The 17,224-nt window shown below is 40.0% G+C and overlaps 1 protein-coding gene across 3 annotated transcripts in view; it reads right to left on the reverse strand.

The window, feature by feature from the left end:
• Nucleotides 1-17,224, reverse strand: part of DYNC2H1 (dynein cytoplasmic 2 heavy chain 1) — a 164,829-nt gene that overhangs the window by 84,455 nt on the left and 63,150 nt on the right. For all 3 annotated transcript variants that reach the window (XM_083499074.1, XM_083499072.1, XM_083499073.1), the window contains 16 exons: nt 17,040-17,148; nt 16,172-16,285; nt 15,681-15,823; nt 14,819-14,897; nt 12,889-13,043; nt 12,604-12,741; nt 11,217-11,330; nt 9,731-9,891; nt 8,439-8,562; nt 7,725-7,846; nt 6,258-6,344; nt 5,526-5,652; nt 3,782-3,923; nt 3,160-3,269; nt 2,416-2,514; nt 1,696-1,819 (listed from right to left, as the gene is read on the reverse strand). In XM_083499074.1, the coding sequence (XP_083355200.1) occupies nt 1,696-1,819; nt 2,416-2,514; nt 3,160-3,269; nt 3,782-3,923; nt 5,526-5,652; nt 6,258-6,344; nt 7,725-7,846; nt 8,439-8,562; nt 9,731-9,891; nt 11,217-11,330; nt 12,604-12,741; nt 12,889-13,043; nt 14,819-14,897; nt 15,681-15,823; nt 16,172-16,285; nt 17,040-17,148 (1,948 nt within the window). The remainder of the gene's footprint in view (nt 1-1,695; nt 1,820-2,415; nt 2,515-3,159; nt 3,270-3,781; nt 3,924-5,525; nt 5,653-6,257; nt 6,345-7,724; nt 7,847-8,438; nt 8,563-9,730; nt 9,892-11,216; nt 11,331-12,603; nt 12,742-12,888; nt 13,044-14,818; nt 14,898-15,680; nt 15,824-16,171; nt 16,286-17,039; nt 17,149-17,224) is intronic.

The raw sequence follows: 17,224 nt of genomic DNA on the forward strand, positions 1-17,224 counted from the left end.
ATTCACAAGAAAGTAAAGTATGCAAGAAAATGGGCAAATGACCCATTCACTATCGACACCTTCTTGCTGTATATCTAGTGGCTGCCTAGAATAACACAGTAGGCTGGACAATCAACCTGTAACCAATTCCCATTACTAATCTACCCAATGTGAACCAAAGTATGGTGTACTGATAGACACCATAGTATAAGGCACTAATAATGGAGTACCGTATTTTTCGCCCCATAGGACGCACCTAGTTTTTTTGGGGGGGGAAATAAAGAAAAAAAAAATATTTCCCCCCCCCCGGCACTGGACTGGCGTGGGGGAAGCCCGAGCTTCCCCCGACCCCAGCCCCCAGAACAGGCTGCTGCCTGCAAGCCTTGCGAGCCCGGGGGGCCTGCCGCTGGGCGCGCAAGGCTTGCGGACACCTTCCCGAAGCACGGGGCGTCCTCCGGAGGGCACCCCGTGCTTCAGGATGCAGGCTGCCGCCCCAAGCCTCGCGCGCCCGGCGGGACCTCCCACCAGGCGCGGGAGGCTTGCGGACACCTTCCCAAAGCACCAGGCATCCTCTGGAGGGCGCCCCGGGCTCCGGGCTGCAGGCTGCTGCCCACAAGCTTTGCGAGCCTGCGGGAACTTCCCCGGGTCGCAAGGCTTGCGGATAGCTTCCTGAAGACTGCAGAGCGAGAGGGGTCGGTGCGCACCGATGCCTCTTGCTCTCCAGGCTTCAGCGAAAGCCTGCATTCGCCCCATAGGACGCACACACATTTTCCCTTCATTTTTGGAGGGGGAAAAGTGTGTCCTATAGGGCGAAAAATACGGTACATCTGTGATATGCTATTGGTAACCTACCACCATATCCTGAACCAGATGCAAAACAGCACAAGTAGTCTTTGTGTACACTGACACAAGAAGATCCTGCTTCCTCTCTTGAAAGTAAGTATTCCTGGAACTGATTGGCAATCCAATTATAACAAAAAATAGCAAATAATAATAATCTTAAACCCTGCTTAATTTGACCAACTGAACAAACATGGAATGAATCAGACCCAGGGTGAGTCCTTGCTGTGCTAACTGTGGACCAAAGATGGTCGCAACGAAGTGTCTCTTAAGGATAATTGTGCAATTAAGAATAAATGTCCAGTTGTGAAGAGGTCAATGTGAACCTTAGTATAATCTATCAGCTGGCAGATTGTTTCAGGTGAAGGACGTGCACTGATTTTACTTATTTACCACATAAATTTCACCTGCTTGTTGTAAAAATGTTGAATCCCAAATAGGATTTGTGGATGCACCAATTCACTGTAAAATATAAATCATATTTTTATAACAAGCTGTGAAACATTACCAATGCATGATGGTCAAATGCAAAATAATAAAGAACCCATACTCTGTAGCTCGTGAAAAAGTGTCCATCTGCAAAGCAGACAGAGGGGAATTCTGCATGGCTGAATTGTTCCTATTTCCTCAGTTAAACAACATCAGAGGTTATTGTTTCATGTCCAGACCTGGGTGAACTAGAAGCCGGGCGAGAATTTTTAGAGATGATATAATTTTTTAAAATATATCGGATTTTTAAAAAAAATCCATGTTAAAAAAAATCCATGCAAACAGCACAGTTACTTTTAAACTGATTTGTTCATTTATCTGACTGAGAAGTGGGCGGGAGGGTGGGAGAGTATTGTATTCCTGCCACAATTAAAGTTGGAAATTTACCTTGTGCAACAAGGTCCTTTCTGAGCAATGGATAAAGCACAGGTTCCACTCCATCCATTTCCTGTATAATGAGAGTTTTCCCAAATCGCACAGCCAGCTCAAGAGCGTTAATGAAGTTGGCATCCTGCGCAAATAAAATTTTACCACCATTGTTCGATCTACGTCAATATTAACATATTAAGTCGACGATAGGAAAAATAAATAAATGCATCATCAAGACATTTTTCAGAAACAAAATACAGTGAAACAATTTTTATCAAGGCTGTATTAAAACATACAGTCCCGGTTTGGAAGCATTGCCAAACTATGGGCTCTTGTGCTACACATCTCCTCCTCTAGTAACAGAAAAATCTGGTACAGTACTTCGACTGAGCAGCACCTCTGTCACCTGCAACATTAGCCACAAGGTGGAGGGGAAGGTGAACACTGGCCCTCTAAACAGCAGAAGAAGACATTTGGAGCAATATGAATGCCTCTGTCATTTAAATGCCTTTGAACCCAATGAGGAAGAAGTGAAATTGGGTTGCCACAACTCCCACCCCCAAATTGGGAATAAAACACTGCAGATGTAGACAATTCTTTTCAGATCAGGTATTTGCGTAAGCAGGCTCATCTTTGCAGGATCAGTGGAGGGAAAATTTATAATTTAAAAAAGGTTTAAGAGAATAAGGGGATCTCTTTTCCAATATTAAAGAACCATCTGAAAGATTCAAATAGGACCTGTTGGTTGACGATTTCCAAGCGTGATTCTTTCAAATGAGTTTTCAGCCATTCAGTAGCTCTGGAAGATGGGTCTATCAAAAATGGGCAAACTTTACTCTGTTAAAAAAAAAGGAGGGGGGAGAAATGTGTTTCAATCATGTTTGAAAGAAACTACACAACTATATAGTTTGTATAAAAACACCCCATTAATCATCCTAAAAGGAAGTAATGAAAAGCTGAAAATGTTTGCATTGGGTACAGCAATCATAGTATATAAAGAAAAAAAGGTATCACAGGAAGGGGGAGGGAAAGATAGGAGATAAAATTACATGTGTAAAGCATTCCCAATTTAACATTGCAGTATCCTTCTTAGATATTCAACTATTACCAGGATTTCAAATGCAGGGAAAGAAATTTTAAATGCTTAATAGTTCACTTGGGGAGACACTGTTTTACTTACTTATTATTTATTAAATTTATATGCCACCCTTCCTCACGAAGGAGCCCAAGATTTCCTAGATAATCTAATATAGTATTCATGGGATCATGGTTCCACTCCACAGACAACATTGAGTAGAGGCAGAAAATGATCTAAAAGACTGCACTGAGAAGAAAAAGTGACAGACAACCTCATTCTTCACTTGCACCCCCTAGACAGTCAAGTTGTAGCCTTCCCCACTGCACACACTTATCTCAGTATGAGAGTACTATCATGCTACACAGGCAGTGCCTCCAAAAGAATAAAAAAGCAATACAATTTACCTGTAAAATCACAAGGGCATTTTCTATTGACAGATCATCCGAGGGCAACCCTTCACTTTTCCAAATCAATTGCTCACTCTCTGTGCTCAGGAATCGCATAAGATCAAATTCTAACAAACAGAAGACGTTTCTTTTAATTCCATTAAATTTGCTAGAGCATTTTTTATGTTTGTATGGCTTCTCACCATTCGGATGAGCATCTAGGGCATATTAAATTGTGGTTACCTCCCCATATGTGTGTGTTATTTCATTAAGGGGCCTCATACATAAAATAAATTGATCACTGAGAGCTGGTTGGAGGGACAACCGCTTATATAGAACACATAACTTGCTTTCATTGGATTGTAAAGCACAATTCACACACCAAAGTCAAAACAGATTATCTGTTTCTAAGCAGAGAGTAGCTGATATTATTTTGTTCAAGTTCTAGGTTTCAGGAGTCCCCCCCCCTTTCCCTTGATGTAGAGAGGTTCCCTATGACTATGTTTGAATAAAGGAGTTACAACTCTGGCTTCCCAGAACAACACTACTGACTAATCAATGTTCAATAGCACATAATTATACCTTATGATTCTGATTAATATTTTATTTATTTTCCTATCAAAGATATAGCAATACCTACTTTCCAGATTAGCTGATTTTGTCCATGAATCCAAACTTGCTTTTCTTTGATCTTCAGGAGCAGCAGAAAGATAAGTAATGAATGCAGCAGACAGTTGAGCTCTCATTGGCAGTGTGCTCAATTCATCTGCTATCTCTGAAACCTGAAAATAGATTTCCAACATGATACTGTAGTTCTTTGTGTACTTAAGTGATTCTTTTTTTTACATGAGTACAGCAGTCTTATTAAATAATAATATAGCCACACTAGTAATTTCCTCAGCCTTGAATAATTTTCCGGGTGACAAGACAGACAACATGTAGAAATACATACTGGACCCATCACACATCTCGTCCACTCCATCTTCACATGCAATGACTTCAGCTTAAATGCCTGTGAAAATACTGCAGGCAAGTATAGGCTAGGCATAGTTTCTTCACTATCATGTGCTAAAGCTTTTATAGAAGGATTTTTTTTGTTCTCTAGTGAATCTCAGGGGACGCGGGTGGCGCTGTTGGTTAAACCACAGAGCCTAGGACTTGCCGATCAGAAGGTCGGTGGTTCAAATCCCCATGACAGGGTGAGCTCCCGTTGCTCTGTCCCTGCTCCTGCCAACCTAGCAGTTCGAAAGCACGTCAAAGTGCAAGTAGATAAATAGGTACCGCTCTGGCGGTAAGGTAAACGGCATTTCCGTGCGCTGCTCTGCTTCACCAGAAGCGGCTTAGTCATGCTGGCCACATGACCCGGAAGCTGTACGCTGGCTCCCTCGGCCAATAAAGCGAGATGAGCGCCGCAACCCTAGAGTCGGTCACAACTGGACCTAATGGTCAGGGGTCCCTTTACCTTTACCTAGTGAATCTCTACTGAGCACAGAACATCACTGGGGATTGGGAAAAGCATAGTAGATAACTGTGTGAGCTGAATCTTGTGTTAGACAAGTTCCAAGTAATTGTAAAATGAGAGAACTGTGCTACCAAAACCTTTGAAAATAGCCCCAAAACTGAGGTAAGGCCAAGAAGTAACTTCCCAAAGTGGTACCACTGGATACTGTAGATGAAGTGGAGGTCCTTTCTATGGAATAGGTGAACTGGAAAATAAAAGTATGCCTCCCAAAGTCAGTTCAGGGCCTTTAAATAGTTTTTAATACTTAAGGCAATCAAACCTAGCATAGAGATGGGCCACAGCCTATAGTGTCACAACAGAAGACAATAAATTCATTGTTCATGTTGCCTGCTATTGAAGGCACCTATTGCCTTCACTAGAAGATGGGTGTGTGAAATGAAGCTATGGTTATTCAACAGTAAGGAACCCCAAATTAATTGCTAAGAAACCAAAATCAGAAGAACTAAAACTGAAAGTAAGAGGTGAACGCCAAGGAATATGCAACAGTAAAATAATTCCACACAATTACTCTACTGTAGAATGTCATACTTAACAGAATAAAAAAATAATAATAATAAATTGTCCAGTGGCACCTTATAGACCAAGCAAGTTTGTTCTGTATAAGCTTTCGTGCGCATGTACACTTCTTCAGATACACACGAAAAGCATGCACACGAAAGCTTATACCAGAACAAACTTAGTTGGTCTATAAGGTGCTACTGGACCATTTTTTATTATTTCTATTTTGACTGCATCAGACCAACTTGGCTATCTACCTGAATCTAGAATACTGTACAGAGATATTTAAGCTTTCTGAAAATAAAACACTGACTTAAGTTTGAAGAAGAAAAGGCATATTTTTATTGAAGCTTAAGCAACCAACCTGTGAGTTCCATCTTTTATGCTCCCTATCAAGTTGTTTGATCAATATTTCTGCAGCTTTCACTGTCTCTTGTGCTTTAGCAACTTCTGCTTCAAGCTTAGCTGCCTCACTTGTTCTGGCCTGGAACCTGTGGAGCAAATGAACTGTTAAGACTTAAGGAACAAAAGAATGTGTTTCAACATAAGGCCTTTTTTAATTTCAAAAGGATAGCAATGGTCACTTTTTGTAAAACATTTCAAGGCAATTTAACAATGAAAAAACATCAACAAGGTTTCCTGCTTGGCAGGGGGTTGGACTCGATGGCCCTTGTGGTCTCTTCCAACTATATGATTCTATGATTCTATGTACATAATAATAATTTAAGTCCAATACAGATATGGCAGGTGGAGAAATTTCCACTTAAAAGGCCTATTGGAAAACAAAAGTCTTCAACTGGTGCTGAAAAGATAAAAGGTAGGACCTGTCTGGTATGTAACAGCAGAGATTTGAAAGAGTAGATGCCACTACACTAAATGCCTAATTGCTACATCTTCTGGAGGAATCCTGATGGAACTGTGCCTGCAGGAGGCCCTCTTCTATAGATTGCTTTGTTTGGTTGAGATATATATTTGGTGAGATTATTTTTTAGGTATTCTTGTCCCACTCTGTACACAAGTACCAATAGATGGGACATAATTAAAAGTTCTAATCAGTTAATTAAAACTGTAAAGTGTCTGGATGAAAAATACATACCTATCTCTTAATTCTGCAACCCTTTCACCAACAGAATTAACCAAATCTTCTAGCTTCTTTTTTCTGTCTTCTGTTTTCCTAAGATTACTGAAATATATTAAGAATAATAATTGAGATCCTTACCAATCAACACACACACGTGTAGGCACCTTTCAAAGATGGATGTTTCCAATGTTTGGGATCTGTAGCATATGGATTTAACCCTGCTGTGTGGGAATCTCTTGGGCTGAAGATGGAATATGCCACATAGACAAAACGTAAGCAAAGAAGGAACCCTCAAGTCCTGGTTTTCTCCACCTGCATCAGTCTCTACCTCGGTGGCAATACCAGGCCTGAGAGATCTCAACATGGCAGCAAAACCCCCCAGTGAAGCTAACAGGTGGTTTGCCAGAAAGATGTAGGCAAAGAAGGTGAGACCAAGGCCATGGCAGGACTAGTCTCCCAAATTAAGAAAGAATTAGCATAAGACTGGGCAAAGGCTTTAGGTCACAGTGGTTCTCAACCTGTGGGTCCCCAGATGTTGTTGGACTACAACTCCCATCATCCCTGAGCTCTGGCCTTGCTAGCTAGGGGTGATGGGAGTTGTAGTTCAACGACATCATTGAGAAAGGCTGCTTTAGGAGAAGGCATCTCCCAACCAACGAGCCTCCAATCCACTTCTTCTCCTTTCTTATCTAGGGATCTCAAACCATGCCAGATCACAATAGATCTAATGGGCCCATGACACTATGCAAGCTTACTTGAAAGTAAGTCTCAGAATGACACTTGCAGTATGCACAGAATTGCAGCCTTGGCCTAATGAGATACCTATTATATCTAATTGGATTAATACGTTAACGAAATATTTTCCTAGTGCCAACAACTGTTGGTATAGACCAAGAGTAGACAACAACCAGTGCAAAAAGAATGTTTGATTCCAAACTGTATTTCATAGGGATGCTGAATTTATTTTTCAGACTTGAGTCAAACTCTTCTTCCATCAGATTAGTCCTATGCTTCAAATGTAAAACTAAACTAAACCATGCCTTGATCCCAGGTTAACGCAGCAGGAGGACCAGGGAAAGAGAACTGTGGCCGTGGTCTTCACTTCAGGAACCCAAACATTGGTTTCATATTACTGTTGAGGAATTAAAAGCAACTGTAAAAAAATGTGCATTACTGTAAAAAATGTAAAAAAATTACTGTAAAAAATACTGTTAAAAATGTGCATCAGAGCCAGTGTGGTGTAGTGGTTAAGAGTGGTGGACTTGTAATCTGGGGAACTGGGTTCGCGTCTCCACTCATCCACATGCAGCTGCTGGGTGACCTTGGGCCAGTCACACTTCTCTGAAGTCTCTCAGCCCCACTCACCTCACAGAGTGTTTGTTGTGGGGGAGGAAGGGAAAGGAGAATGTTAGCCGCTTTGAGACTCCTTAGGGTAGTGATAAAGCGGGGTATCAAATCCAAAACTCTTCTTCTCCTACTTACGCTTCAAGGCCTGCCTGTTCAGTTTCCAGAGGTTGAATTCGTTCCAGGACATAAGAATATTGAACATTGGCTTTAACCCATGCAGCTAAGGGTGCCGCTGCAGTACTGGCCCTTTTAGCATTCTGAAATATTGAAACATACTCATATTATCGTGAGAAGGCATGCATCCATTTTAACTGTTTAAATACACTTCTATACTGTAAATATAGTGCTTCCATCCCCACACATAAAATAAGCAATACAGAATCACTGGAAATTGTATCCTGCATTAAACCAATAACATGATTAACTTACAAAGCAGCACTGTCATTTCAATGTATAAAAATAAATAAAGTTTTCCCCTTTCCCACCATTTCTGTAACGTTGAATGATGGGTGATTCCAAAATGTAATTCATTTAATCAGTATTTATTATTTCATTTTATAGTTCTTTTTTACTAGCTCTTTATTCTGCCTTTCAATGTACTAAACCACAAAAATGTTTACAGCTTCAAACTGTGTTACAATAGATTTAAAAATAAATTGAAAATTGAGTAGTCAAGCATAACAGTACAGAGTAATTTTATGTGTGTCTTCTGTGAAGTAAGTGTTGCTTAGTTAAATGGAATTTACTCTCAGGGAAGTGTGTATAGGATTGCAATTTGAAGTAGAAGCAACAAATAAGCAGTTTGAAAAGCACACTTTCATAAAATTGTTAAGTTCACAAAGAAATTACCTTTGGATCAAAAGAGCCCTTATTTTTAGCTAGAAGTTCTTCCACACTCTCACGGATTTCCTTTGGAATATTTCGAGCATCAAAGGTTGCAATATCTTCCCTCACGCCTCTTTTGGCAAGAAAACTGCAAAATATATTAAATGACTGAATACAAAGGCAGAAGTGGGCACTTCATAACAGGTATCGCTATGGTCTTTCTTTGGTATTCAGAACAAAATACATAATCCTTGGAAAAGATATACAACCAAGTTGTTTTTCTTAATAATAGTTTCCCCCCGCCCCTGGATTTTATTCCTAGGAGAGGTAGGCAAGCAAGCAAGGTGTCAGAGCAGCAGCAGACAGCATGACGGCACTTACCTGGTCTCCCAATATCTAAATAAAAAAATTCACGAAAGGAAACAACATGACATCAGCAATTTAGTTGAAAGATATATGAGAATAAGTGGAATTTAAGATAAAGATGAAACTTGAAGTAATATTATGTTTAAACCAAGCAGTTAAGTATTTGATAAAAATATTCAAAGTTTGAGGCATAATATATGAGAACTATAAAATAAGAACTGAAATAAGGTAATAAATTGCTGTTTATAACTTTATTATGGAGAACGCAGGAAAGGGAGATGTGAGGAAGTCCAAAATGTCATGAAAAAATGATGTATGAACAGCTGTGATCTTTTTTATTCTATGTTTATGTCTTTGCTTACTTATGTTTTGTCTGTTACTTCTTGGTGATGGTATTGTATATGTCTGGTGATTTTCTTTTGTTTAAAATTTGCAATAAATATTAAAAAAAAAAAATTCCTTCCAGTAGCACCTTAAAGACCAACTAAGTTAGTTCTTGGTATGAGCTTTCGTGTGCATGCACACTTCTTCAGATACACAGATATCTAATCCCAATATCTCATCACTGCTGCTTCCTGGGGGGAGAGGGGGCAGGGAGGTAAGTGTGGTGCAAATGCACCAGCAGGGCCAGTCTAGCACTCCTGCCAATGTGTTTGCATTGGACTGACTTCCCCAACCCCTCTGTCCCCATAAGCAGCAGCTGGGAGGTCAGCAAACTCAGCTGCTGGGAGGTCAGCAAAATGCTACCACCCTGAAACACCATCCGCTAAGGGATCAGATTCTGCTTGATCTGGACTATTCCCAATCCTGATGACTTGGGTTTCAATATTTTTATTGTGATTTTATTAATATGTATTTGTTGACGTCACTTGTAAGCAACCTTGGAAGGATTTCTGTCCTGAGAGGCAGACTACACAAAATGAAATAAATAAATAAAATCTTCAATTTACCTCTTCATGCTCACCCACGATGTATCAAAGATGCCCATCAACCGTAAGACACCCTCTAGTATATCTCGAATTATGTCCGGTGGCATACGCAGGGAGCGGATTTCTGACAGAGATTCTGGTTTGATATTTCCAACAGCTAGCTTAGCTTCATTAACCAGTGGCTAAAACAAGACAAATAAGAAAGTTACCAAAGTTGATTAGTTTTAACAAAACTTTAACTTCACCTTTTTAACTGCAGCTACGATGTCTCAATAATCTCAAAGCTTAATTAAAAGCAGGTGGCAATAAGTGGGAAATATTAATTTAGGTCTTATGGTCACTGTTTATGAAAAATGGATGAGAGGGGATTGGGCAGAGGGTGCAATAATAAGCAATACAGTGGTACCTCGGGTTAAGTACTTTAATTCATTCCGGAGGTCCATTCTTAACCTGAAACTGTTCTTAATCTGAAGCACCACTTCAGCTAATGGGGTCTCCCGCTGCTGCCGCACCGCCAGAGCACAATTTCTGTCCTCATCCTGAAGCAAAGTTCTTAACCCGAGGTACTATTTCTGGGTTAGCGGAGTCTGTAACCTGAAGTGTCTGTAACCTGAAGCGTATGTAACCTGAGGTACCACTGTACTCCCTCTCCTGTCCAATTTTCCCACTGTGACCACTAACAACCTTTCCACGTTCTGCTATGCTCCCAACCCCACCCCTTGGTCCCTTGCTTATTAAGTGTGCTCTTTCCGTTCCTCATTTCACTGCCATAAACGTGGCTAGTTTCTTCACTCCTTGTTGGGCGTGAAGCTGTTGGTTCATGCTGGGGCCAGAATTTGCATAGTTCCACAATATAGCTGAAGGGCCATAAAAAGTACCAAAAAGGGAAAGAACTAGACTGGGACCAGAACACTAGAAAATAAGGAGACTGCTAAGAGAAAGCAAAGATGAAGAAGAAAAGATAATGGAAAGGAGAAGTAAGGAGTCAGTGAGGAGCCACAGCTATGTACCTTCCAGGCCGAGAACTGAGAGCATGTCACATGACAGCAGAGACCCCCTCAAAAAGTGATAAGAAGCAACATGATACTAGCCTGAGAGAGGCTTCTTACCCCAATACTCATCTCTTCCTAACTTCCTGCCCCTCCAATCACTCCAAGTCTTGCTGCTCCGTCAGAAAGAAAATAATCCTATTCCCATTAATTTAATGGCCTATCCAGCCATGCCATGGAGATTATCTCTACGGGGACCAAAGTTAGCTTTAAGAAGCTAACATGAAAATAAATGGAGATGCTCACATCCTTTTGTTTTTACTCTAGCCAACATTCAAAGCCATTATGCACTCAAGCATGTCTTTTTCAGTACTTGCCCCCTTAAAATATACATAACTCATTCTTGATTGCACATCAAGAAAATAATGGAGCACAAATAAAAGCTCCACGAAGCTCCATTATGTTCTTTGTGTTTTATAAACCAGGATCTAAAGCCAATAAAGTTCCATTGTTATTACCTGAACCTCTCTCAGTTCATCCTCAATTATCGTTTTTCTTTCTTCGATTTTTACAACTTCTTGCGCTATTTTTTGTTTTATTTTCTCCATTTCTGATTTCTGTTCACTTGCATCCTATAAGAAAATAGGTATTATCCACAGGAGCTAAGAACATGGGGTCCCCCCATTTCTTGGGTTTGAATACTGCACCACAACATGAGGACTTTTACCCTTTATGGTGATTTTGTACTAGTGCACAGATCAGTCTGGTGCATTGATGCAGAGGCTCACAGGATCAGATAAAAGCCCTGCTTCCCCTGGCCTTAAGACTCAACCTAGCCCTTATTATAGCACAGCAGCAGTCAGCCACAGTTAGGTTGCTCTCTCTCTCTCTCCTTATAAATATATATACTGATTGATTGATTGATTGACTGATTGATTGAATTTATATACCACCCTATACCTGGAGGTCTCAGGGGAGTTCACAGAATAAAATCAAAATATAAAACCTCATATATTTCAAGATAACAGATCTAATATTCAGAAGTCCTACAGCCCTAAGAACAATTTTATATTAGATCCAACATGTTAAATCTTGCAATGTTGACAATGGCAAGAAATTTTGCCGTTTTTCTCTGCCAATGGTGGCTTCTGCAGAAATCTCTTATCAGTTTTTGCTTCATGCTATTCTCTTCCTACCACCTTATTTTTATTTTTATTTATTTCCAGATTTCCATGCACTCTTTTCAACAGTAGTGGACATCACGGTAGAATGACTTCTCAACAAGTTACTGGGAGGAAGAGGGCAGGCAGGTAGGTCATTGCAGTACATACACATCTGTGAAGCCAATCTGGCGCTCTTGCCAGTGTGTTTGCACCCTCCCCACCCTGTCCCTTCCTGATAAGAGCAGTAGCTCGTCTGTCGGGAGGTTAAGTGAGCAATGCCACCCCGGCACATGTCCACTGCTGTTTTTAGAAGGAAAGCACTCTCAATGCAGCTTGCATTAACCACTTGTCAAATATACAAGAAAATTAAACCAGCAGTTAAAACACTGCAAAAAGCAGCAGAGTACTCTTATGAAATTAAAGGGAGTAATTTACAATCGACATGTTTAAAACCAGCAATATAACCCTTTAAAAAATTCAAAACAGCACCATCATTAAAAGCAGCTCGGAATAAATAGGTTTTCAAGGCTCATTTAAAAGCCAGCACTGAAGGGGCTGCTCCCCTCTCTTCAGAGAATTCACCTTTCTTTACTAACTGCACTCTTTTTCTCCACCTTTCTATGCCTTGTTGATTACTTCATTTAATCTTTTTGAGCATCTTTACCAGCATGCTATCAACTGGACAGTCTCCATTCTCAACCTTCCTGTAATGCATTTGCAACTTTACATTTATACACGTTACCTGCATAGAAACAGTAATTTCTTGGAGCGCAGCATCAGCTTCACCTTGCTTCATTTTCAGCAATATACTTTGTTCTTCAGCTTTCCTGTTCAATTCATCAACAAGAGCTTTTGCTTCGTTCAGTTTAGCTACTCCAGCCTAATTGACAAGTGGAGAGTGAATAAATGTCATTTAGCTAGTAAGAAATATACAGAAACAACACCTTATTTGGAGAAAAAAAATCCAAGACAAACACATTGTTTTGGAAAGATAATGTAAATCCAAAGTAACCTATGTCTTATATACCTGCAAATGGCTTTGCCTTTTTATCAGCTCTGCTCTTTTGCCATTATGGATGGCACGATACATATGAAGGAAAGTCAAGTATCTTCTGGGCGTAGCTCCATAGGGTTTACATGAGTTGTGGATCATCAAAAATGACTTAAGGAACTCAGAATCACCTATGAAACATGTTTAGAAAATCAGCATTTATATGTCGGCAAAGAATATACAAACACAACTATAACAAAAAACCAAATTATCTGAAGCATGGCAGAAAAGGACCTGTTGTTCTCATCTAAAAGGTGTTTCTCCTTCAATGATTTGAAGCTCTCAAGCGGGAATGAGTTCCACCTGGCGCTCAAAGGCAGAACACACAGTAGTTTTGAGGAAGTAGGTGGCTCTCCTCTCCCCTCAGGAGCCAAGTCAAGTTACAGACAAATAGCACAACAATGCCTTTTATGTCTTTCAAAATGTCTGTGTTTAACCTGAAAAGCCTGAGGGGTATGGAGTGGTAATGCAGTCAACAGCTTGACAAGGCAAGAAAGAAAACCTTGGGCAATCCTCCTCAAAAGAACCTTGAGGGGACTCAAATAGCCTGGGTTGAGTGAGGTATATTACATCCTCTGTGTCATCAGAGCTGTTCCTCCATGTGCCTCTCATCTGCCAATCAATTGAGGAGAGTAATCCCACCCCCCAGTAGGCCCAGGCTTCTTTTCAACAAGCTGCTGTATAGTGTACATGAGCAACCTCAGCCCTGCCTGAGACCTATATGGCAATGGACACTGATAGCAAACAAATGTTAGTACAGTCGTACCTTGGTTGACAAACGCCTTAGCCGTCAAACGTTTTGGCTCCTGAACGCCGCAAACCCAGGAGTGAGTGTTCCGGTTTGAGAACGTTCTTTTGGAAGCCAAACATCCGGTAGGCCTTCCAATTGGCTGCAGGAAGCTCCTGCAGCCAATCGGAAGCCACACCTTGGAAGTCAAAAAGACTTCTGGAATCAATTCCATTTGGCTTCCAAGGTACGACTGTATCCGATTGCTGGTGTAATTTGGAACAATGGATGAAACTGCAGTAAGTGCTTGGGCCAGGTCTTGAGCAGCCTATGCCCCATCTGGATTCTGTTTAGAGAAAGACCCAGCCGCAAGTGGGTGGTTAGAAACAGAGCAAAGCCAAAGGGTCTACAACATGACTCGTCTATTGTCCATTTCTCTAACAAAAGTTTGTACATGCGGGGGATTCAGCAGTACTTGGCAGGAGTGTGAGATATTTGCTCAGTTGAAGGTATCAGCTTTGAAGCAGAAAGTTGCAGGCTTCATCTTCTTTGACGATCATTCGTAGCCGAGTAAGTTTGTCTTCCATGAACACTGTCTTAACATTAAGTCCCTAAGTGACTGTGGAGGCCATTTCTGGATCCACATGACCTTCCACAGTAGAAGTGGGGATGATTAACATTGATTAATTTCAGTTGGTCAACTCTGAGTAGGATGTAGCTGAATAGACTCATAGGATCTACTCTGGACAAAGGCAGGAAACAAACTGAAACATAAGAGAGCTACTTCCTCAAACTATCTGTGTTTCTTGCCGTCAGACACTAGGTTGAACTAGATTCCACTTGAGGATCTTCATCATCCATGGGAGAAGAAACTGTCATCCCAGGCATTTTCTTTTAAAAGTATTAGAGTAAATTTAAAGCTGCTGGTTTTAGTTTCTAGTACTACCCATCTTGACTACAATTGTGTTTATTATGTATCTTCTGCATATACATTATCTCTGCAGGTCACTTTTCCTACTGAAATTCTACTCAAGGTTGATAAAATCAAATTATATCATTGGTCTACTAATTTTGTATACAATGGATCATAATTTAATGCCTAAATGTCTTCAATATTTCTTGTTACTTACACAACAATTTTGAAAGTTACTCTAACTGCTTAATAAGCAAAGATCTCACCAGAATTCTTCTTTCTGCGTTCCTTTGAAGTTTTAGTTTTTTCTTTTTCATCTGATTCAATAAACAACATTTCAGGTATCTAAAACATGAAGTTTAAGATAAAAACAAATAGTATCACTGGATATTTTTATTGCAAGTAGATATTTACCAAGAAACTATCATTGCATGGGTGCCACCCATTCCAAGCTTAAGAAAGAATCCTGGATGCTCCTCGAGTGGTTAGTTCTAAGAAAATGGAGCTGAGCACAAGGAAAAGGCTTATTAAGGCTGGGACACTTAGAGTAATTGTGCTGTATCTCGAGGTTACACTGCTTCCACGCCTTAGAAGCAGATGCCAAAATGAAGAAGTAGGTGTAGGCATTTATAGTTGTGGGTAAAAGGATGATGAGTGAAACGCGTCTTGAACCATTTAGGATGAAATAAAGACTACATCTACATAGAATAGTAGTCCTCTTGCTCACTCCTAGCCTGTCATTCACAATAACTGCTATCCCTCTACTTCAGTAATTAAATAAAATTACGCAACTTTGAATACAGTGGTACCTCGGGTTAAGAAGTTACTTTGTTCCGGAGGTCCGTTCTTACCCTGAAACTGTTCTTAACCTGAGGTACCACTTTAGCTAATGGGGCCTCCCGCTGCCGCCGCGCCGCCACTGTGCGATTTCTGTTCTTATCCTGAAGCAAAGTTCTTAACCCGAGGTACTATTTCTGGGTTAGTGGAGTCTGTAACCTGAAGTGTCTGTAAACTGAAGCGTCTGTAACCCGAGGTACATGAGGTATATGAATACAGAAGCAACAGAAATCAATCCTAGAGGGCATTAAATACACTGAATGGAACTTCAGTATTTCTCTCTGTGCTTACCTTTTTCATACTGTTTTCAGACCAACTCTCCATCCAGAGGACCTGGCATTTCTTATGAAGGGCAGGATTACTTTCACAATTTATTGTGAAGTTCAGATTAGTAGAATCCATAATCAACACAACATGAAGGTTCTGTTGAATTCCTAAAATGTATACAGTGTATTTGTAAATCATAAACGTTGTGCTTAACACTTTACATAACATTTTATATGATATTAGGGGCTGTGCGCCTGCTTGCTTCCTTTACATCACAGCCACAAGCAGGAGACAAACAAGATTTGGAACCCACCTCTGGGCGACATGGATTCTGTTTTGAAAAAGTATCCAGTAGGACAGCAATTATTATGTGTTTGTATAACCTAATGCATATCAAATTTTAGTAATAGATCATTTTTATCATATATACTTGTAAAATTGCCATGTTTCTCCCCAGATTCCTTTGTAATGACTCACATGCATACACAAATACATACATACTGTGATTCACTTACTGTAAGTGAAATAGTTAAAAACCGGTCCTGTAAATCCATCTTGTGATGCTTGATCTTTCAGAGGAGACAGGAGTGGCTCTAATTCCTCTATTGTGTACAAGCCAGGAACCTCACCTATTTCAGGAACAGGTTTTTTAAAAAATCTAAAATTACTAAAATCATTTTCAGCATTCCATTTTGTGAACAATTAAATAAATGTTTTATAATTTCTTTACTTGAAAATATTTTAATTCGAACATAAAACCAGATAAAGGAAAATACAATAGTCGTATATTTTTCTCCTTTTTTAGCTGAAATTTTAAAAATTTGTACAGGAAAAGCCAATACTCTTCCATATCACTATAAAATAAACAATTAATTTACTATTTCCTTAAGAAATCCTAACTAGCCTTTTGCTTTAGGATACAGGCTCCTTAATCCTTCTCTTTTGTAAGCCACGATGATGCCAGGAAATGTCCAATTGGCCATGGTTTCCCAGCCACAGTTACCAGGAAACTATGACAACCAGCTTCTGGAACAAGCCAAGATCTTATATCATAGTTCAAAGTTGTTTGAGATTCTGGCTAGTTCTTAACTTAAGAGTAACCACAGTCCATATTGCTTCAGGCAACAATACAAACAACAGTTAATCCACAATGGAAGTAAAAGCTTCCAAAAAACGTGAGGAGGAAGAAGAGAACACAAGCCAGGGCTGGGGGAAATCACATACTGTAGATCAATTATTGTACCACTGAACTATTGAAAAGTGATATGTTTGAAGGCCATTGTACTTTACAAGACACAACTAGAATTCAGTGCCTATTGAAATTTGCAGCCACCATCACATCAGGCCCTATTGTAGGCCACTGACCTCTTATTTTAATCTCACCTGACGATAGTAAGCTGTTGATCATCTCAAGAAATGTGGATTGGACAAACTGATAGTCCTCAAGCAACAAGACAACATGTTGAGCTTCAATTCCTGCAAGCTGCATCACCTGGAACAATGGAATAGATTGTTTATGGGAAGATATATCAACCTGCCTGTAGAATTGAAACATCACTAATAAATTA

The sequence above is a fragment of the Podarcis liolepis genome (assembly GCF_965112155.1).
Source record: "Podarcis liolepis genome assembly, chromosome: 4".
Classification (NCBI taxonomy): domain Eukaryota; kingdom Metazoa; phylum Chordata; class Lepidosauria; order Squamata; family Lacertidae; genus Podarcis; species Podarcis liolepis.